This window comes from Melanotaenia boesemani, chromosome 3 (assembly GCF_017639745.1).
Source record: "Melanotaenia boesemani isolate fMelBoe1 chromosome 3, fMelBoe1.pri, whole genome shotgun sequence".
Lineage (NCBI taxonomy): Eukaryota > Metazoa > Chordata > Actinopteri > Atheriniformes > Melanotaeniidae > Melanotaenia > Melanotaenia boesemani.
Window position 1 is genome coordinate 4,799,144 of NC_055684.1, and position 23,350 is coordinate 4,822,493.

Here is a 23,350-nt window from a genome sequence, read left to right on the forward strand (position 1 = left end):
AGACTGTGTGTCCATTTTTTGTGTCGATATTTATGTACCTATTAAGTGCTAATACAAAATATTAGATTATTATTAAAAAATCAGGCTCTCCATTCATTTAGTATTACACGTGCCTTGAGTTGGAGTATCCACAACAGACAAGTTAAAAAGCAAAAGGAAGCATGGGTTGCAATGTATGAACTTCTAAGGGTAACGCTCAACTCACTTACATGTGAAGGGTAGCCAAAGTTTCTCAGTGTTTGTGGGGAAAATGTGGGGAATTGCAGTCTGTTTAAAACAGATGAGCCGAATAACATCAGTTGGGTTGGGGAAAAAAAAAATAAAAAAAAATCTACAAAGAAAATTACTATTACTTCAAATATTATTAGTTAAATAATTTCCAAACAATTTATACCTAATTGAAAATAGCACAAAGACAGCATTTTTAAGTTGTTTTTTAAATTAATGTAGAGCTTGATGACTTTGGTGTGTGTCAAAACAGTCTGTAGGTTGCATCGAAATACTTTAGAAGTTACATAATACTTAAAAAAACAAATGGTGAAACATTGCTGTGGCTTTCATAAGGAAAGGTGGGGACGAGCGCTGCTCTTAAATACTGTGTAGACAAATAGGTGTAAATATTTCACAATGTTAAATTGCAAAGTGGTTTGTGATTTCATTATATGTGCAACAAAACATGATTAAAAGATTCAGAGATCTTTTAATGGTGTACTGAGCCAGATCCACTTTTTGTCCCATAACTGCTTTAATCCTGGTGTGATAGATGAAGCAGGTGGTGGAAACCTTCCTCAGAGGATTTCTCCATATCAACATGACAGCATCACACAGTTGCTGCAGGTTTGTCGGCTGCATCCATGATGAGAATCTCCCGTTCCACCACATCCCAAAGCTGCTCTACTGGACTGAGATCTGGTGGCTGTGGAGGCCGTTGGAGTCCAGTGAACTCATCGTCATGTTCTAGAAAGCAGGTGGAGATGATCTGAGCTTTGTGACATGGTGCGTTATCCTGCTGGAAGTAGCATCAGAAGATGCTCCACTGTGGTCAAAAAGGGATGGACATGGTCAGCAACAATACTCAGGTAGGCTGTGCTGGTTAAACCAGGACACGTTGGTACTAAGAGACCCAAAGTGGGCCAAGAAAATCTCCCCCCACCATGACACCAGCAGCAGTGGCCCACGTTCAAAGTCACGTAAATTCCCTTTTTTCTCATTCTGATGCTCAGTTTGAACTTCTGGACGTCGTCTTCACCGTGTCTACGTGGCTACGTGTCTACGTGGCTACATGCTGCGAGTTACTGCCATGTGATCGGCTGGTTGGATATTTGCGCTAACAGCTGAATGAACATGTGTACCTAATAAAGTAGGCGGTTGTGGGCATTCTTATTATAACTAAGAAATACAATAAAAATGATTCAGTTTGTAATTCAACTGAATTTGAAGCAGACATGAAGCCTAGTTCTTCTCACCTGTGACAGGTGTTTGAAAATCTATCTTGACAAGCTCATTAGTTTATCAAGTTAAAGTTAAGAAGAGAGTAAAAGAAAAACAAGAAATAGAAATTCACACTAAATAACAAAACAACCAAACAAATATGAAACAAAATGAAAACTCATAATTCAAATTTTCAGAGATTTTTTTTATATTATTGAGGTCTGAACAAAGAGTAGATGGAAGTAAAAACTTTTCACCCTATTACTCTTTTATGTTTCTATATTAAAAAGTCTACTTGTAAATGATACTTCCGTGTATTACACAGGAGTATGTAAATGTAGAAGTAAATAAATAAAACCAGCACACATACAAGCTGTTCACGGTAAAACGTTCATGTTCATCCAACAACACAAGAAGAAGAAGAGAAGACAGACGGGGCACTGTGTCTCCACCCTGCTCTGTCCAGCAGACCATTTTATAAACAGCTTTTTAATTAGTTTATTGTTACTCATGGTTTCATTTTATTGCTGAAGTTGTTCCATAAATCACCTCGAAGGACTGGAAGGCCGTGACGTTTGTGTTTGTTCTTACTGGCTGTTTTTTAAACATGACCCTGGCAGAGCGAGTTTACTTCCCCTCACCTGAAACAAGCCCTGGATAATGTCTGGTATTGGTTGGTTGTCTGAACTCGACATTACACACAGTTCTTGTTGTTTTTAAAAAAAAAATAAATTATGCATATTGGTTCTGCTTTTTTTTTTTCTGTGTTTCCCTAAACTTCCACCTGTGTGTGGGAGCTGAAGGATCAGGACAAGGTGAACAGGGAAGCTTGATTGAGGAGGTTTTTGGCTCTGTGTAAAACTACAGTAGAAACCAACTAATGCATCATTAGGAGACGTTTTTATAAACCGAGAGTTCTGCCGTGAACGCATCTTCAGGTCTGCTTGGTGAGGGAGTTCTGATCAGATGCTGCCTCTCAGAAAAGACCCGGGTAGGTTTATGCTGATTAGGAACCAGAGTTCTGCGAACTTCAGCTATTCTGGCTCATATTTTAGAGGTAGGAGGCAGACTGGGAATTTCCCAACCACAGTGAGTTGGGTTATGCTTTCAGTGTTGGCTGCTTTCATTTCTTCTTCATCATCATCCTCATTGCTGACAGAGATCTGATCTTAAATCCTTAGCTGGACTCCTTTCTCTACAGAAACTGAATCTTTCTTTCTTAGACTTTTTTTTTTAGTGATGTTAATTTGCTGCTCTTGTATGAGTTACTGAAACGTGTGGAAAACACAGTGCTGCTCATAAATAAAATTTAACACGACAAATAACCGTTTGATGATCTCCAGTCTCAGCAGCAAGCGTTTCTTTTAAAGATGTTTTTCCCCATATCTCCTGTCCATCACTTCGGGGAAGGACACAAGCAATTTCCATGTGATTTCTAAAGGGGTTTGTTGTTACCATTTGTGGGAAATTGAGGACATTTCTGAATGCAAATGACCAGGAATGGGCAGGAGGATGGTTCTGGAGCATGTGGGTTTTATCTACAACTCATGCTCACTTATTTGTGTACAACTGTCTGATGCATGTTTGATAAATGGATTTATTTTTGCACTTACACACATTAAAATGTTATTCAAAGTATGGAATATTTTCTACAAAAGTTGCTAAACGAGGACCCTGGATCCTTCTTGTTGTGGAGCAATAATGCAAAACACCAGCTGAACTGTTCCAAAGGTTTCTAAAAATAAATTTCAGGGAATTTTTCACAAAATTATCCCATAGGTTCCACCAAACTAACCTTTAAAGTCTCATTCCAGCAAACGTTAATCCTCTAAAAACTCTGTACCTAAAAAGTGCACATTTGAAAGTTTATGCCATAAAAAAACCTTCTATGGTCTTAAAATATATGATAAATCTACACCTTATTCTTACCTTTTACATACACCACTGTTAGATCTTCTTAGATGAAATAGTTTGAGACGAAGGAATTACCATAGCATGGTTCTGAATAGTTTTGAATGTCTTTATTGTCACACATTTTATTGCACGATGTACAACAAAATTATGTGCTGCTCTTCATTATAGAATAAAACAAAAAAAGACCAAACACTCACTAATACTAAAACAGCAAGAATAAGAATAAAAACAATATAAAAAAGTCATAACTCATGTCAAAGCCATAGGTCTGGTGCATTCCTTGATGGAGCATTTCCCATGAGGCAGCAGTGTGAGCAGCTTGTTTCCTCAGTGGGAACAGCCCACAGTTATGTTTCCGACTCTCTGCAGGCATCTGGATCAGAACGCGTCAGTCAGTGAAGGAAACTGTGTCCTCCAGAACCTTCCTGTCTGCCATGGTGCAGCTTTTACATACCATACCACATTTATTTATATAGCACTTTTAAAATACAACACATGGTTGACCACAGTGCTGCACAAGTAAAACACAGGACATAAATAAATATGTATGTATATAATTACTTGGTCTCTCTTCCAAGTACCTGAACATGTTAAACAGCATCAGAAAGCTATACGGCTCTTGAGATGTGAATGCTGTATACCGCTCCAGGCTACAATCATTACTGTAGATTCAGTAAACACTTATTTCTGACCAGTCATAAAGGCTGTTTACCTTTGAAGATACTGTTCTCCAGTAGCAGATAATACTGCAACAAAAATGCTCCTGTTACATCAGCAAGGGTCCAGCACAAGGAGACAAATAAAATAGTTGGTCTACAACAAGTCTTTTATACGTTAAAACCTATTTTAGGTGAAAATTACATGATTTTAAAGGGTTAACTTATTTACTCTAAAGTTCTCTTGTCTGCTCATGTTTTCTCTTTCTTTAAATACACCACATGCATAAATCACAATGCATATTAAAAGTGCAAATTACTACCATTTTTCTGAATTTGCCACCACATTCAGGTTAAAAACCACTAAATTCTTAAAGAAGATTAAACAATATAAACTCTGAAAATGAGTTAATTGGTATTGCAAACACAACATGATGCTGGTCTTATTAGGGGTTTCCAAAGTCGGTACTTGAGGGCTGCGATCCTGCAGGTTTTCAATGTTTCTCTGCCTCAACACACTTGACTCAAATTAAATGGATCCAACAGCTGATGGAAGTTCTGAGCAATGACTCGTTAATTTGAGTCGGGTGTGTTGGAGCAGGGAAACACCGAAAACCTGCAGGATTGTAGCCCTCGTGGGCCGGACATGTTGTAGGTGCTGGACTCTAATTCAGGAAACAGATTTATAATCCATGACCATATTAAACTCAAATCAGCTTCATAGCATATTTTCTTTCCAAGCTCATAAAAACAACCAAAGTGTTTAAGAGCAAAAAGAAGATAAAATACTATAAAAACAATTTATGTAAAACAATTAAAATCAATTAAAATGAACATACATTAATAAAAAAAATATGAATATTATAAATTGCTGGGACAGATTCCAGCCCCCCGCGACCCTGAACTGGACTATAGAAAATGTTAGAACCTGAATAAATGAGTGAACTGCTGCCAATCAGACCCCCCCCCCCCCCCCCCCCGAAAAGTGACATTATTTCTAAGTATTAAAGAGGCCAGTGAGCGTCGCGCGCGCTGCTGCCACTCTGCTGTGGAGCATAAAGGAAAAGTTTGGTGTTGCGCAATCCTTTCTGCCTGAAGCAGCATCTCTGCCTGACCCACGACTCACCGCTGACTCAGCACCGTGACGTGGCGGAAACGTAATTTACGCACATCGTTTTCAGGTGAGTGTTGTTGGTGTGACTGCAGGTGGAGTTTCGCAACACCGTCCGCCAGGGATGTTCAGACTAGAACTCGGTAACAGCTAACAAGTCTGAACAGGACGCGCACACACCCGCTAGCGGTGATGAAGAAGATGATGACGGCTTGTTTTCTCCCTGCGTCTTGACAGCCGTTGCTCCACCTCCTCCGCCTTGAACTGAGGCCGCAGAGAGCGCGCGGAGGAAGCAGACGGGAGGAGGTTTGAGCTGAGAGCCACCACGGACCAGAGACACACCAGAGACACTTCAACGATGGCAGAGAATAAGATGGGCCCGAACCTCCAGGCCGGAGCGGGATTCCTCGCTAAACGGGTCCAGAAGTCTTTGAATCGAGCTCAGGAGAAGGTGAGTCTGAAACCTTCAAGTTTCCACCATTTAACTCGACTCTCTAGGAGTTGTCATGAGGCTGGTAACGCACGAGACTTTTTTATTTGAGTCATTAAAAATACTCAAACTTCTCTTTAGAATCACCGTAGAATCACTTCTCTGTAAAAGCACAATGTGATTTATAACCCCTGGTTTGGGATTTTCTCCTTATATTTACAGCGCTGGCTCAAAAGAAGAGTTCATATGAAGCATAGTTAGTTTAATTTTAACTTTTGTTAATAAGAGAAGGTGTCTTTGTGAATTATGTAATTTATTGCTATATTTATACCTTCCCTGAATGCGCCCATGTTCTGGTATTTAAATCTGGCTCAAGAGGCTTAATATTATGCAAACCCGCTAACAGGACCTCATAATAAACACTTTAACTAGGGTGTTAACAATAGAAAAGACAAAGCTCTAAGTGCACAATGTTTAATATAAATATAATTTTCTGTAATCTGTATCTGTGTTTGGACCTGTCTGCATTTAACTATTAAAACAATATGTTGAACCCTGCATGTAAGAGCAGTATTGTGTTGTTTCAGGGCTGTACAGCTGTGTAAGGACATACAAAAGCTGCTACTTCCTGACTGTTCACTTCCTCTTGCTGGCTGTGGTTGTCTGACTCAGTGTGTGGTTGACTTGTCTGATTTCACTGCACCACCTTAAAGCAGAAAGTAGTGAATTTGTGCAACACGGCTTAATTTAAAGAACAAAAACATAAAAGATATTCATGATAATGAGGTCTTTAATTCCGTTATGTCATTCAGGCTTTAAACCAGCAGCAGTTGGACAAATTTGTCCAGTTTGGTAGATTTGATCGTTGTGATAAATCTGCATATTTCCTCCTCGTATACGGTTTCCCACTATACAATGACAAAATATTTACAAGCTACATTCTTTGCTCTTGAATGGTCTTTTCCACCAAAGGAAAGGAGTACGATGTAAGATTTAGCGCCATCTAGAGGCAATGTTATTGCTTCAGCTGAGTACTTTTATGCAAAATACATTTTAATTTTTAACAATTAATCAAGGTACTAAACGATTGATTGTAAAGATATTAAAAATATCCTGACTTACCAAAAAAGATTGACTGAACCACATCAGCACAACTCGGAGTAAAAACAAGCCAACTTAGTTAAACAAGTCGTTGCTTGTGTTGCTTTGTTTTTGCTCTGAATGTATGACAGAGGAAGCGTAAAGGCCCAGTTATGCTCCCTTATGTACGTATATAGCAACATCTTCAAATGTTGTCACACGTCGCCGTCCTCATACCACCATGCATGTTTTGCATTGCCATGGTTAAGTCAGTTTCTCCACTAGTGGGCAGGGCTAAGTTCAGAGTTCACTGATGAGCCGACCTTAGTCTCTGGCACCGTTTGGCGGCGGTAATACGTCGCTATGAGCTGTTTCCAACCACCCAAAGCGTGCCCTGAACTCTCGTATACTGTCTGTCTTCTAAAGCGTGTGCAATTTCTACAGTTGTTGTGCTCGTCTTCATTCTTCTTCTGCTTTGTTGTTTCCTTCCTGATTCTCTTCTTCTCTGGTTTGTTTCTTTCGCTGGTCGCAGCTATTCTGCTCAGCGCTGCCCTGCGTAAAACTTGGAGTTGCATGACTTCATGGCAGTTGCTGACAGTAATGTTCATCATTTGAACTTTTCCCTCCTCTGTGCGTTCACATCGCTCCTCCTTAAATATGTCTCAACGCGCAGCTGATGGAGTGATGAACAATCCTTCTGTACCCTCTAATATTTTGTAAACTTACGTTATTTACCGGCTTTTAAACTGTCAGCCAATGCTGTGCTAGGTTGGGATAACCAGAGAGATTGTTGCTAACATGGACAGGGAGTAACTTAAACTACTTGCAATGACCGACTCAACAAAGCATGTGTTGTTATCATGACACCTGGCAAACAGAGTTAAACTGGAAACATGCTGAGACATTCTTTATTTTACGTTGTTATAAACGTACCTGTCGTCAAGCTCCGCTCTGCCCACCCCGGTGGTGCTGCCTAGCTGTGGCTACTGCTGTAGCTACTCACAGCGGTGAGGACGGAGGATTGCATGCAGTCAGAGCTCCATCTAGTGGACTAACGGTGCAACATCATGCTGCATGACTCCAACACTAAACAGCATTTACTGTTTTATGAGTAATTAAGAATATATCAGCGTTTAATCGGCTAAATTCCGGCCAATGAGGTTTATTTTAAAAAAGTTTATAATCGGCCGATTAAACTAGCCGGCTGGTCAATCGGGCTCTAGCTTTCTGAGATCCGTAGCAACATATTTGCAAAAAACAGCATTGAGCAGGACATCACGCACTTGAAATACTAGTCAGCGCTTTCTAGTAGACCTAGATTACTTGTTTTTTGTTTAAAGCCTAAAATCTATTATAGCATTTATATCAGGAGTGTTGACCTGATTTTAGTTCAGGTCACAACTTGATCTTAAGTGGACCAGTCAAATAACAGCATCATAACCTATAAATAAAAAACTTCCACACGTTTCATATTTCTATTTTAGTAAAGTACAAGTAGATTATCATTTAATTAACTAACCGTTTTAGAAAACATATTTTATTTATAATCATTTTATTATGTGTTCGTAAAATATGAATTTATCGGTGACAATATATATATATAAAATAAAAATAATTTAGCTGATTTATTCAAGTATTTTCTTTGTAAATTGTATACAATTCATATATGAAAATTTTATTGTATGTAATTTAATGATTTTATTTATTTTTTTGAGTATTTTTTTTTTTTTTTATGTACTCATTTAAACTTGAATAACAACTTCCAGTTTACAGTTAATCTATGAAATCACAAAACATTTAATCGCAGCCATCTGGAAGTGGAAAAATACAGTTTTTTCACATTATGATTAAAGTAACTTTTAAAAAAAAGTACATGCGTGTACATTTCCACATGTGTGTAGTATTCCTGACCGCCTGAACAGACTCGTCATACAAACACAAGTCAGGTCTGTTAAGTAAGAAAGATAGAAAATATATATAAAGTTATCTCCCTGCCCTGGAACCTTTTTAGGTTTAATCATTAAAAAGTATTAAACCTCACCTGGACAAAGTAGTTAATTTTGAAAGAAATTCCAGTTAATGTCTTCTACGTTATTTTTGCGTTTACCAAATCCTTCCTGCAGGCAGATTGGAGCCTCTGGCAGACCGGATTTGGTCCCGGGCCAAATAAACATGGTTTTAAGTTATTTTTCACATATTCAGCACAGCACATGTAAACAGGCTCACTGTGAAATCTGTGAAGTTGCCATAACTAGTACTGGGAAACCTGCAAGCTTTTTGTTGAATATAAACTATGATACTTGTGCTTTTTTTTCCCCCCCTCAGGTCCTGCAGAAACTGGGTAAAACCATGGAGACCAAGGATGAACAGTTTGAGCTCTGCTTCCAAAATCTCCACAAACAACAGGTACCAAGAGTTTTAGTCCAAGAAGGTGTCTGTGCACACTTAGCTTAGCTTTAATCCACTTCTACAGTCAAACAGCCTGCCTTTCACCCCCATCACCAACAATCTCCATGTAATTAGAGTTTTGTTAAGACTGAGAAAACAGTGTTTTGTTTCTGATTGCGCAAGCGACACGCCAACCCAGAAGCTGAGAAATCCAACTTGGCCTTGAAATAAGGAAACAAAATCTAACTTTATATCGCATTCTTATCTGTTCTGCACAAATACTGGTTGTTATGTCTCCAGTAAAGCACTCTGCCCCAGCTTTAACCTGGATTGGGAAAGAAATGAGAAAGTGGGAGGACGTTTTGGCACAATCTAAGAAACTGTCTGCTTTTCATATGCTTGTGAACTCATGACTTGTCTGAGTTAAAGGATTTAAAGACTCTTAGTAGACAGAAGAACCAAAACCACTGTGAGAGTTCGCAGCTGCTTTGCAGCATGGTTTTAATGTTAGGTTGCTAATGTTTGCAAGCTGTTCTGAAATAGCAATTATTAGCCATGTTTCTATTGTTTTATTTATTTATTTATTTATTTATGTTTTGCTTTTTAATGTAAATGAGAAAACATGAATGAAAACAGAATAGAATATTTCTATCAGTACATAGTAATTATGCTCTCCTATGCTGGTTTTGCTTGTTTGAAAAGGCCTTGGTGCTCATTTGGAGGAATGGAAAGAACTTTATAAATCATACACGTCTTGGCATAAACTTTATATAATGTCACAGATTTTCCAGAAGAAAAATTCTGAATAAGGATTTTCTACATTTTCCTTTTGGATGTCCCACACAGCTGCCGTTGTTAGACGAGCTCTCCGGATTTCAGTCAGATAGTCTAGTACCAGGTTGGACCCTCTACAGAACTGCCTTAATTCTTAATTCCCAAAGCTGCTCTACTGGACTGAGATCTGGTGGCTGTGGAGGCCGTTGGAGTCCAGTGAACTCATCGTCATGTTCTAGAAAGCAGGTGGAGATGATCTGAGCTTTGTGACATGGTGCATTATCCTGCTGGAAGTAGCATCAGAAGATGCTCCACTGTGGTCATAAAGGGATGGACATGGTCAGCAACAATACTCAGGTAGGCTGTGCTGGTTAAACCAGGCCACGTTGGTAGTAAGGGACCTAAAGTGGGCCAAGAAAATCTCCCCCCACCATTACACCAGCAGCAGCCTGAAGTGTTGATCCAAGGCAGGATGGATCCATGTTTTCATGATGTTTCCAGCAGATTCTGAGTCTAGCATCTGAATGTGGAGCTGAAATGGAGACTCATCAGACCAGCAACGTTTCTCCATCTTCTATTGTCCAGTGTTGGTGAGTGTGTGTGAATTGTAGCCTCAGTTTCCTGTTCTTAGCTGACAGGAGGCACCCGGTGTGTCTTCTGCTGCTGTAGCCCATCTGCTTCAAGGCTGAACATGTTGTGTGTTCAGAGATGATGTTCTGCAGACCTTGGTTGGAACCAGTGCTGGTTGGACTTCCTGTTGTCTTTCTATCATCTCGAACCAGTCTGTCCATTCTTCTCTGACCTCTGACATCAACAAGACATTCTGGTCCAGACAACTGCTGCTTGCTGGATATTTTCTCTTCTTCAGACCATTCTCTGTAAACCCTAGAGATGGTTGTGTGTGAAAATCCCAGTAAATACTGACAAACAACCATGCCACGTTCAAAGTCTCTAAAATCCCTGTTCTTCCTCATCGTCTTCACCATGTTGAGTTGCTGCCATGTGATCTGGCTGGTTGGATATTTGTTTTTAACAAGCAGCTGAACAGGTAGAGCTGATAAACTGGCCGGGGAGTTTATTGACTTTGTGCAACATTTTGATAAGATTGAATCAGTTGAAGTATGTGCTGCAAAAAATTTATCAAACATCTAAGTTTCAGTGTTTAAAACCAAAGTGCAGCTTAGTCTAAAAGTGTAGGAAAGACAGTAGGAGGTAACCTTTTAAGCGATTTAGTGAAAAGCTTCTATAGAAAGCTATCTACATTCATTAACATTCTGGTGAAATTAAGCGTCTAGTTCTTCACTTCAGACCAGTGAATTGAAACGTACTGATTTGTAGCTACAACCTCCTCTACAAATAACCAAAAGTCTATTTTAAGCTACTCAGAGCTCACTTAGTGTTCCACCCAGCTGCTGCTGTTTTCGAAGTGAGGAGCCACAGGAAGGAAGTTTCTCTGCTGACAAGACCTTTCACTTCACCGCTACCAACACATCAGCAAGCATCAAATGTTCTGCTTGCTGTTTTTATTTAAACGTGGTTGGCTAGTTGGGTAACTTATGTGAACTGATGCAGAAAATGTTGCACCGCAAACATGTTGGTCTGTTGCCCCACAGAAGCACAAAGACTTCAGGATTTAGGTGATTATCCCAGAAACTCGGGTTGCTTGTGGGTGTCTTGAGATGTAACTTTTTTTTCTGCTTTTTTGTTGGAAACAGATGGACGGAAACAGATTGTTTAAAGATGTCAAAGCCTATTACGCAGCAGTGAAAGGTGAGTTTTGGAAGCACATGCAGCTTATTCAGGCAGTGTTTGCAGAAAATGACTCTTTGCTCACTAAAGCTGGTGAAAATAAGGGAAGTGAGTGTCTTCTACTGTTAGATGCTGCGTTGTCTTATGCAATCCTGTCTGTGTTGCCAGGTTTGACAAGAACAAGCAGTGAAAACAGCAGACACAGCATTGGATGTGTGATTCATGTTATTTCCGTATTTCTAGCTGTGTTTATTTGCTTTACTCAGGAAACCAGTGTTGTTATGATCTTTCTGTGGAGTGGGTGTAGCAACAGCACAAACATTTAATAACAATAACAGGCTCCATGTGCTGCTGAAGCTACAAGATAGGCAGATTTGATGGAGTCATTAAATGATTTACTCTTCGTGTCCTCTTCTTCGTCACAGCTGTGCACGAGACGTCAAAGCGACTGTCCCAGACGTTGCGAGACATCTATGAATCAGACTGGAATGGAGTAGAAGACCTAGCTGTCATCACGGACGTAAGATTTCCCACAGCTCCAAGACTGAGCCATATCTGTTAGGGAATTTGTTTTTGTCAAGCTCGTTCAGAAAAGGATAATTTAATGGCGGCGGCTGCTGAGGGGGTTGGGAGGGCGGGGGCCGCCATTGGGTGCCCCCCTAATATAATGGTAGGGGAAGGACTGATCCTTTTTAGAAAACAACCCAAAGTTTAATTTTAGGTATCTGGAAGTGAAAAATCCAGTATTTCACATGATGATCAAAGTAACATTTCAAGAGCTAGAAGTTTATTTTAAATGTACATACGTGCACATTTCCACATGTGTGTAGTAACCCTGACCACCTGAACTGATTCACCTTTTCATACAAACTGAAGTGACAAAGTCAGAAAAATAGAAAAGATGGAACAAGTTCTCCTCCATTCAAACATAAAAAATGAACCTCTCATGGACAAATTTGGAATTAAAGTTACTTTAATAAAAAAGTTGTAGTTAATATCTTCTGTGTCATTTTCATATTTACCAAATTCACCCGATGGGTCACGTTGGACTCTGGTCATCTGATTTTTGGACCCTGGCAAATGCAGCATCATATGAAATTGATGAAAGGTGGCGAAAATGACTAAAGAACCATGAAAACCTCTTCTTCTGAGAGGATCTCCGGATCTCGGGCCCTAAACAAAATGCTAGGGTTGGACTTCAGATGTCCAAATATCTCCTGTCAAGCTGAGGAAATAGCTTTTAATTCCCGGTAGCCCTTTAAAGGTGCAGTGTGAAACAAAGTCAGAAGTCACTGGCAGCTGCCATATTTGCATTTCCATTTTTCTACGGTGTCTCTGAAGGGACAGATAACAGTGTGAAGCTCTAAAACTCCTTTACCAGCTGCTAATGCGCCTTTGGAGATAAGCAACGCCTTAAAGGACCATAAAAGAAGACGGTACACTTGTACACCCTGTTGAAGTAGTTGCTTGTTGTGCCGTCATCACTGCACCTGAGGCCACTGGATCCGCTTTCAGATAAAACCATGTTTGTCTGGAAGAATTTTGGCCACTGACGGCCACCGTTTATTCACAACTGTGCTTTTCATTCTTACACACTGGACTTTTATGTGAAGATTTGATGTAGCAAATGCAGCATCATCTGAAATGAAAGAAATTTGTAGAAAATGACAAAGGATGCATAAAAACCTTTGTAGAGTAATGTAACCATACCCTGGAAATCTGAACGTCTCACAGAGGGACATATTTTCAGTTATGGGGGCCCAAAACAAAATTCTCAGGGGTCTTGTTGTTTGAGACTTCAGACGTCCAAATATTTACTCTCATGCAGAAAGTGTGTTTTTTTTATATGTGCATTAAAAAGCAGACTCACAAGCCATATTTCATGTATAAGTATATATGTTTGACATATTCCATTTAAACTAAGACTACTCGAACCGTGTCTCATAGAGCGAAGACTTGCTGTGGAACGACTATGAAGAGAAAATAAGTGACCAGATTGTCCGCACCATGGAGAACTATACAAGCCAGTTCCCTGAAGTCAAGGTACCCTACTCCCTGAAAAACTGCAAGCAAATGCTGTTTAAATGTTAATCTTCATTCACGTCCTGGTGGATGATGGTTTTTAATTGGGGATTCAAAAAAACGTTTTCTCTTCAGGAGCGAGTTGCAAAGCGCGGCCGCAAACTGGTGGACTACGACTCCGCACGCCACCACCTGGAAGCTCTGCAGAGCGCCAAGAAAAAGGACGAAGCCAAAATAACCAAGGTCACTATTACATGACACATAACCAAGAAATACGTCTTTCCTGATACCAGTGGGCTCTGGTGTCAGGCTTCTTTTTCAACAAAACAAAAAGTTTTAATTCCTCTTTAACAGGCAGAAGAGGAGTTCAACAAATCCCAGAGCGTGTTTGAGGAAATTAATAACGAGCTGCGAGAGGAGCTACCTGTTCTCTATCAGAGGTATGGCGGGCAGCAGGAAGTCGGAGGTCAGCTAGGAACAAATGTTTGTTTTACACCTTCTGAGGAGTGTCATCTGGATTAATTTGAACTCTTCTTCTCTGCAGTCGGATCGGTTGCTACGTGACTGTTTTCCAAAACATGTCAAACCTCAGAGACGTCTTCTACAAAGAAATGAGTGTGGTAAGACTCCACAGTCCTGTCCTAGTCCCCTCTCGGCTGCGGTAACATCACCTGTAAAGTGCAACAGAAACTTGTTTCAGAGCTTTTGAAGGTTGCAGATTGTGTGCTAATTTTGTACTTTTATACTTAAGCTGAATCGTGAACTTTACAACGTTATGAAAAAACTGGAGACCCAGCATTCGGGCAAAGCTTTCATCATCAAGGGCTTGAACAGGTGAGATGTTGAGGTGCATTTCTGTTTGTCTAGTCAGTAAATTACACACTACAGCTGAGTGAAACAATACTCCGGTCTTCCTGGAAAGTGTTGAAACAATTAATCCTTTTGTTGGAGAAAAGTCTACGTTTGAAACAGTCATAAAAAGAGTAGACTGGAGTTTGAACAAATGCCAGCTGACGGGTTTCAGTGTTTCTGAGAGAAAAAAACATATAAATCCCATCAGCCTTGTGTAGATTAAACATGATTATCATCCTCACTGTGGCACATGCAGGAGGCACGGGTTGACCTGAATCTGCAGGATAACATAGCAGCAAAGAACAAATTGACCCCAGACATTCAGTAGCAGCTCTTTAATAACACTAGAATAGCTGTAATTTAGCCAAACCTCCATTTTCAGCTCATTCTCTGTATAAAAACTGAAGGCTGCAGTTCTGGTAAAATGGTTTCATCCTCCATCACAGGGATCACCATCTCCAGACAACTTGGGCCAGTTTCCTGCAGGATTCAGGTGTTTCTCTGCTGCAGCACACCTGATTTAGATGAAATGGCTCTCCAACAGCTTGTTGTCAAGCTCTGCAAAAGCCTCTGAATGAGCCATTAATTTGGGTCGGGTGTGTTGCAGCAGAGAAACATCTAAAACCTGCAGCACAACGCGACCCAGGGGGCGGGAGCTGGTGATCCCTGCTCTATCAGGACAATGTGCACACATACTTTGTTGCAGTGATGTGACACTTCATGCTTCTCATGAACTAGTTCAGAGGGTTTCACAGGTTAAAATGAGGTTCACGCTCTGAGTTCACCATTTCAAAAAAAAAAAAAAAAAAAGGCCGCAAAATGTAGAAATATTAGACATCTTCTCACACTAGACAGATGCTTCAACTCCATGTCGTTTCATCATCGAAGCTGACGAGGCTTTTATTTGTTTTTAAAGAGCAGCCAGCCATAATTTGCACAGAAATGTTAATTTAAATTTTCAGGCAGTACATATTCCTGTAAATAATCATACCAGACAAGGTGTCTGATGCATGCTGCATCTACAGCGCCTGCACCGACGTTGCTGCGGAGCGTTGCTGGGTCGTTACGATTGAGTGCACAGTGCATCGTGGGTAATGTAGTGTGAAGCAGGTGTCGTGCTGGGCAGTGGCTGTTTCAGGACCTCACATAGTCTGAGCGAGTTCCATTCAAGTTCTTTAATTTTTTAAGTAAATATTTCAGTAGATGTTTGCTTCATTCAGTTCAACGAGAAAAGTGAATTCAAGCACATCGTTGATCAGTTGTGAGTCGGGCAGTTTTGGTCCTACCAGGTCTTTAAATGAGGTTAAAATAGCCTCAGGTATAGAATAACACACCATACATTAGGCTGGATTTATACTCGCGTGGCGTCTGCGTAAGGTTACGCCATCACCACCATAAGCTCCGCGTAGGTCTGTGGAGGCTTGACGTGCACCTCTTCCAGAGCTGATGTGCACCCCTGCAACACAACTGTTACATTGAAGAACTTCCTTTTAAATGGTCACTTTGTGATTACGTGTTTCCAGATTTCTGGATCCTCTTGCTGAATTTGCGCAGTAACCACCATTTCATTAGTTTCTTTTGTACATTTTTAACAGAATTATTTCTTTGTTTGCTTCCACAAGTGCGTAAAGATATTACACCATGTCCGCCGACGTTGTTATTCTAGGGGAAATGCCTGCCAGAACTGAATTAAGCCAGTGAAAGGACTCCACCCTGTGGAGTTTGATAACAGATACTGCCACCTTCAGATTCGGAAGAAAAAGGGCAACATGATGCTGTAAATTTTCTGACAGTTTGGTTCAAAGTGGTGAGCCCTTACTCATCCTTGCTTGGACAGACTAAATCTTTGGTAGAGGCTCCTTTTATACCCAATCCTGACACCCTCACCTGTAATCAGTTACTCTGCTGATTGGAGAATCTTCCAGAATGTTACTTGTACATTGTCTTTTTTTGGACCAATTTTTTGTACCCTTTCCAAAACCACAGTGGACCATAGCCCCTCATTCTCGAATGCCTTGGGTATCCATTTCTCTAAAAAGGCACAAACATCCCCACCTTCGGCTGCTTCTGGCAGGTTTACAAGCTATAGATTGTTCAATCAAGACCTGGCCTCTAAATCCCAAAGTTTATCCTCCATAGTCTTGTTTTTAGCTTGTAGCACATTCACTTTGGCTTGTAGGCTATTTAGCTCGTCTTCGGTGGTAGAAATGCGCTCCTCCGCATGCGACATTCGTTCATTGCAGTCACTTACATCCTTTTTCACTTCTTGTAATGTTACCATCACAGTATCAAGCCTCGAGGAGAATTGTCTCCATAGAGTTAAACTTGTCCAGTATTTTCTCAGCTTTATTGCCAGCAGGTTAATTTTCATTGACTGTCTGCGTAGCCATGGCCTTGTTAGCTTGGGTTGCTTCACCACGTAGATTGTAGTCAAACAGCTTCGATTGCTTGATTACCTCTTTTTCCTTTCTGTGTTTTAGCAGAATTAGGCATTCTATCTCAAAGTTGTCTTTATATTTGGAATTATGCGTGAACAGAAGAGATTTCTTAACTTTTAGCAGAGCAGTATAAAACGCGTCTTCTTACATGGCCGCCATAACCGGAAGTCCCCGGCTTGGTCACTGTTGATCTGTGTGTTATTTCTACAAAGTTCTGTTAGTAATAAATTCTGCTTTCTTCTTTTGGTCGGCCTTTATGCTGCTATATCTATTCATACATTCATTTTACATCATTTTAACCTCAGAATCTGACAGCTGAGAAACATCATGTCTGAATGCTGACTGGGATTAAAGGGACTGAACTTTTTTTATTATATTATTAAAAGAAAACAAAACAAAATAATACAGGCAGGCCAAAAACGCAAAAAGATTTCTTGAAAGGGTGAAATAAGTCTGCACTCAATCCCAAGTTTGTTCCAGAGGTAATGACTCATCATAAATCCCAGTGTTTTACATAATTTGGTTATTTATAAATCAGATTTTCTGTGGAGAAAGCTGAAACTTCAGAGGAGGCCTCATAACAGCTGGGAAGTGGGTCAGCTTGTTTTATCAAAACTGCCAGAAGTGTGGTGGTCTAATTAGCAGCTAATCTTCAGAAGAATCAACTACAAATACAAGTTTGTGTCCATTTTTTTCTTTTTACATAGAAAAAAAAGGTAGCTTCACTATTACTTTACTGACTGCATGTTTACTTCTCAACCAGCTCATCAAGCAAGTCTAAGAAGAGGAAGTCTCTGGTTATCTCCAACCCCATCCCCTGTAATACAGCTTTCCCAGCTGATCACGTCTCCATCCATTCATCCACCGAAAACGGCAAAGACGTTGCTCCCTCTTCACCCGTCCAACGGACTGAAAGCGTCTCAGAAGAAAGCGGCGTACCAGAAGAGGGCAGCATCCCATCCAATCAGGTCAGCTCGTCAGACTCAGACCTCAGCTCCAGCGGCACCAACACGCCCAAGAGAAAGTCAGTGTGCAACGACAGCGACGGTAGCACTCACAGTCTGAGTCCAGAGGAGAGCGAGGTGGAGGCAGAGCTCGCTGCACACCAATCAGATGACTCCGGTGTGGGAGTTCCAAAGTCGGAGGCTGTGAGTCAGGAAGTTGCTTCTGAATCCACTGATGCCACGCAGGGTCTCGACCGGGACTCTGAGGATGGGCCACCGTCAGAGGAGGCTGAGGCCAAACATGGACCAGTTCCAGCTCCCCGCGTTGCCTCCCAGTCCACAGACAGAAGCTCCGTCATATCTGCAGAAGAGACGGAGGAAGATTCAGGCAGTCAGCTGCCATCAGAGCCCGAACATGACTCCAGATCCCAAGATCCACCTGGATTTCTGTATAAGGTACGCAACAGCGCCCTCATGTGGCTACAGTTTCTAAATATTTATATAGAGTTTTCTTATTTTAAACATCTCAATGTTACAAACTGCTGCACATAGTCACCCAAAAACTCTCACGCATATAAACTAATTAAATTTGCATAAATTACACTTAAGTCTTATAAAACAAAGTACAATATTTCAACATGAAAATACAGAAGTTGCCATAAAATTCCACACCTCTAGAGATGAGCCCAGTTTCTATAAAACAGAAACGGTTCCCGGAGATTTATAGTCTTTCTGTTTGCCTTTGGCTGTATGTGTCTGTCTTTCCAGACCAATACAGCCTGCAAGTTCCTTTATCCAGAGTCTCAGATATCTGGAGTATCACTGGACATCTGATGGAGTTCAGCAGATTACATACGTTCTCATCAGCCACTTACTTTGCAGCAGTTTAAACCGTGTTTGTTTTTTTCTGTGCCATTTAAACATGTCTGATTCTAATCTATTTCCTCTGTCTTCGTGGGTATCACTTCTCCTGATCGCATCTGGTTGATTTATTGCTGAGTGTTCAGAAGAAAACACAAGTAAATTATATGCAGAAAGGAAACCCTTCCCTTTTATGTTTCCTCAGCAGACATCTGTTTTTAAGTTGAACACGAACAGATTTTGATGACACTTTACCACATACGTTCAGTGGCTAATGTCTAAAAAAAGTGTTTTGGGGGTATTTTGATAACTTATACATAATTGTGAGCAACGCATGGCTCACAAGTGACTACAGCAGTAATTTTCTGTGGTAACTGTCTGTTAAATGTATTTTCGCTGATGACGAGTGCTTAGATCTGATTCAGGATTTTTCATTTGAAGCAGCAGTGTGACCTGGAAGCTCTCTCTCCTCTACTCGTACAAAACTGTATTTAAGTATTTCAGTAATTCTAATATCCTGGAGATATCAGAGATATCTTTGTGTCAGATCCTGCAGAAGTATCTCATGACCAAAGCGCTGTAGCCCCCTGCAGGCATGGACTGCAAGTACAGGACTCACTCGGGGCAGCGCATAGCCGCAAAGACTCATGGGAAATGCATATTTGGCTGGCAGAAATGTAACTTTATGTCAGGGCTACTCAGTTTGGTCCTACAAGGGCTGGAGTCCTCCAGGTTTTAAGTGTTTTCCTGCTCCAGCACACCTGATTTAAATTAGATGCATCCCAACAACCTATGAAGTTCTGCACAATAACTCATGAATTCAAAAACCAAAATGGCATCTGAGCGCTCGTTAAACCATTTTTTCCTTTTTTGCTTTGTGCACAAAATCTGAAACCGATGAGTTTATTATCCGATTTTTCTCCCTGGATTAGGAGACGAAGGGAAAAAAAGTGGTTTGTTGACTTTTAATTTTTTTATTTCAAATTTAAAATGTTGGTTTTTGCTCAAAAACAGAGTTTATTTGCACATTTTAAACGTTCTTAAACTGAGTACATAGAAGTTTGGATTGCTACCAGAGAACGCCGTGCTTTGTCTCATTTCTGGTGTTTTGTCCTGTTTGTTATGAAACTGGTTGTCGGCTGGAGCTGAGCCTTCCCAGCTTTTGGTGAACATGTAGCATCAGTTCTGTGGGCTTTGCTCTGTTTGTATGTTGGAGGATGGTAGACCTATTAGTTGTGGTAGTAAAGGTAACCCAGATCCTTCTGTCTGCAGGAACAGACAGCTAATCATATGGATATGTAAAGTTTGGAAGGATAGTGTGTTCATTACGTAGAAAACAACAAAGCTCAGTTTTTTTTTAATTAATCAGATAATTTCACATCTGCAAACATCTGCACTGCAGACATGTTGCTACAGGAGGCTCTTGTGAAGAACTTAAGCTTTTCTTTGCTTAATACTGTTTTTTTTTTCCAGGCTGTTGGTGCAGCAAATTCTAGACATATTTATACTTTAAATACAATAAAGTTCAGTGAAGTCAGTGAAAATATTTTTTCTACTTAAAACTGTAGTTTTTGATGTAACTAAGTTTTTGTGGCATTTTTTATAGAACTTTTTAATTTTTCTGGAAACATTTTGTATTTAAAAAAAACTTAGATTCACCGCTGCATATTTACATAAACATATAACTCTATTTATGGTGGCTGGAGAATGAAAATGTCCTCCAGTGTGTAAAATGTCAACGTGAACAGCCAGCTGTGGTTCACCATCTGTGTTCTCCGCCAGGGGGTGGCGATGGAGAACCACGAAGCTCCTGAAGGAGGACGGCTGCAGTTTGAACAGGGAGACGTCATCTTGGTGCTCAACGACACTGTCGAGGTTTGTTTGTGTGTGTGTGTGTGTGTGTGTGTGTGTGTATGAACATATCTGACTCCTCGTGGTGCTCTGGAGATTACACACTTCCTGTAAACTGGGTATGTCGTTTCAGTCCTTCATTTGGAGCTAAAGTACTTTCATCCCCGCTTTTGTCAAGTGATAAATTTTATCTTTTTATTGGGTTTTTCTTTTTTTTTCTTTTAACAATAGAAGAAAAAATGTCAGAAATGTGTGAATTAAAACATCAGGACGTATTTACTCCTAAAGCTGAAGCGTGTCTCTTAAATGTGACTGTTTTTCTTTTTTTATAATTGAAAGTTGCTTTTTACTTAATACTGTGAATTCATAATCTGATTCAGCTGAGCTGCAGGAGGACACATCCAAAACCTGCAGGACCATAGCCTTCAAGGACCGACTTTGGACACCCCTCACATAGGATAAGCCATGTTTCCATGTTTACCGAACTCAGCAACTCTGGTCCCAGATGGTTGCTGTCCTGCAAGTTTTTGATGTTTCCCAGATAACACACCTGATTAAGATGACATAGATCACCCCAACAAATTAAGTTCTGCACAAAGCTGTTAATGATCCATTAATTGGAGTCAGGTCTGAAGCAGGGAAACATCCACGGTCTATAGCCAAACATTTATGTCTCGACTGTCTGGTGCAGCTTGGAACTAACGTGTGTTCAAGCACCTTCAGTCCAGACAAGAAAATCCCAATTATGCATAAATCTAAACACAATTTTAAATCTTTTAATTATTCAAATTTTTCTGCTCCCAGTGTGTTTGTTTATTTTTACAGCTAATGAGCCAGACAGGACAAACTGGGTGAAGCTAATCAGCTGTCTCTGTTTAGGAGTCTAAAGGTCCTCATGTGAACACTTTCTTTAGTTGTATGAAGCCGCTGATGGCACCAGAACTGAAAGTGTCTGACCATCGGGGGTAGATATTTTTCTCCTGAGTACCGTAAACATGTTTATGGTTTGTTTGTGGCAGCTGGAAGGCATGGTGAGGGGGATCCGGGAGGAGACCTGGAACCAGCACCACTGTCTAGAAAATCACTCCGGGATCTTTTCAGAGAAGCTCATCCAGCGCGTTGAGGCGGACTGAAGCAACGACCTCTCCTCCTCTTCGAGCCGACAGAGGGAGGGATCCCACATGTTTTGAGTGCAAAAGCTGAACAAACACATGAGCATGAGCCACCCACCCCCCCACCATGATGTTGCAACTTGTTGAGCAAAAGCAATCGAGCTGCACATTTTATAAGTATTGTTTGGATATGTTACAGTATTTTGCTCTTTTCTTTATATTTTTAAACTTTTTTTTTCTTTGTACTGTGAAATCATTTTTAGCTGTTTTTTTTTTCTTTTTCCTTTTTTCTCTGTTTAAAAACCCAATAAAGTTCTAGTTAAAAGAGAAGCAGCTGTTGTTCTGTTGTAACCTTTGATGTAATTTGGTTGATTGGTGGATTTCCAGCCTCCAGTCTGGATAATTTAAATGTAAGAGAAAACGAGCGAAACGCCTGCAGATCAACAGTCTTTGCTTGATAAAAGAGCAAAAGTCATCAGATATAAATGTACAACTATTGTTGAAATTTAAATCAGCATGTAGACATGGTGAAGACGACTTGCTGAGGTTCAAATGAGGAAGAAGGGGATTTAAGTGACTTTAAACGTGGCATGCTGGTGTAATGGTGGGGGGAGATTTTCTTGGCCCACTTTGGGCCCCTTAGTACCAACGTGTCCTGGTTTAACCAGCACAGCCTACCTGAGTGTTGTTGCTGACCATGTTCATCCCTTTATGACCACAGTGGAGCATCTTCTGATGCTACTTCCAGCAGGATAATGCACCATGTCACAAAGCTCAGATCATCTCCACCTGCTTTCTAGAACATGACGATGAGTTCACTGGACTCCAACGGCCTCCACAGCCACCAGATCTCAGTCCAGTAGAGCAGCTTTGGGATGTGGTGGAACGGGGGATTCTCATCATGGATGCAGCCGACAAACCTGCAGCAACTGTGTGATGCTGTCATGTCAATATGGAGAAAACCTCTGAGGAAGGTTTCCACCACCTGCTTCCACCTATCACACCAAGAATTAAGGCAGTTCTGGAGGAAGAGGGGGTCCAACCTGGTACTAGAAGGTGGACCTGATAAAGTGGCTGATGAGTAGTGGAAAAGATAACATGGCTGTCTCCATGGTGATTGATTCTTCATTAATGAGAAATGCTCATCGGCTCATCAATCAGCTAAAATGTGACAACCTTTTTTTAAATATCTTTTCTCTCAAAGTGAGAAAAAACTAAAAGAAGCATCAACAGGAAAGTTTTTTTCCCCATTTAAATGACTTGAAATGACTGATTCATCACATTTCTCACTTGTCTAAGGCCTAGATTTTTTTTCATTTCATTTAGTCTAAATTTTAAGTGTTTTTTTTTACTTATATTGTAGATGGCCTATTTTTGTAGTGTCTCAGAATAGGGTAACCAAAACTACATACTATACATAAATATATAAATGCATAAATAACTTTCAAACCTAGAAGCAGTTCCAGTAAATGTTGTGGATTTTTTAATGCACATACCATAAATAACATAATAGATATATATAATGTTGTTGTATTTTTTAAATCTACAATAGCTATATGATTCTCCTAAAATACTATATAAAGGCTGAAGTCCGCCCTGCTCCTGTTCTCAGTTAGCTTTCACGGGAATTCCTTCATGAATGTCCGGAAAATCTCTTTAAAGTAGAAACTGATACTGGAACAGAAGCAGAGATGAACTTTTTTCTGGTTCCAGATGTGAATGTCTGCTGTGTTGCGT

At 40.3% G+C, this 23,350-nt stretch overlaps 1 protein-coding gene across 1 annotated transcript; it reads left to right on the plus strand.

Annotated features, from left to right (window-relative positions):
- The first annotated feature begins 5,220 nt into the window (after positions 1 to 5,220).
- Positions 5,221 to 21,943, plus strand: bin2b (bridging integrator 2b). Its single transcript, XM_041980220.1, has 12 exons — positions 5,221 to 5,563; positions 8,948 to 9,028; positions 11,500 to 11,554; positions 11,959 to 12,053; positions 13,481 to 13,576; positions 13,691 to 13,798; positions 13,910 to 13,995; positions 14,100 to 14,175; positions 14,307 to 14,389; positions 17,609 to 18,245; positions 20,433 to 20,525; positions 21,521 to 21,943. Exons 1-12 carry the CDS (start codon positions 5,471 to 5,473, stop codon positions 21,632 to 21,634), a joined length of 1,617 nt encoding a protein of 538 aa, XP_041836154.1. The 5' UTR covers positions 5,221 to 5,470; the 3' UTR covers positions 21,635 to 21,943.
- Positions 21,944 to 23,350: the final 1,407 nt, after the last annotated feature.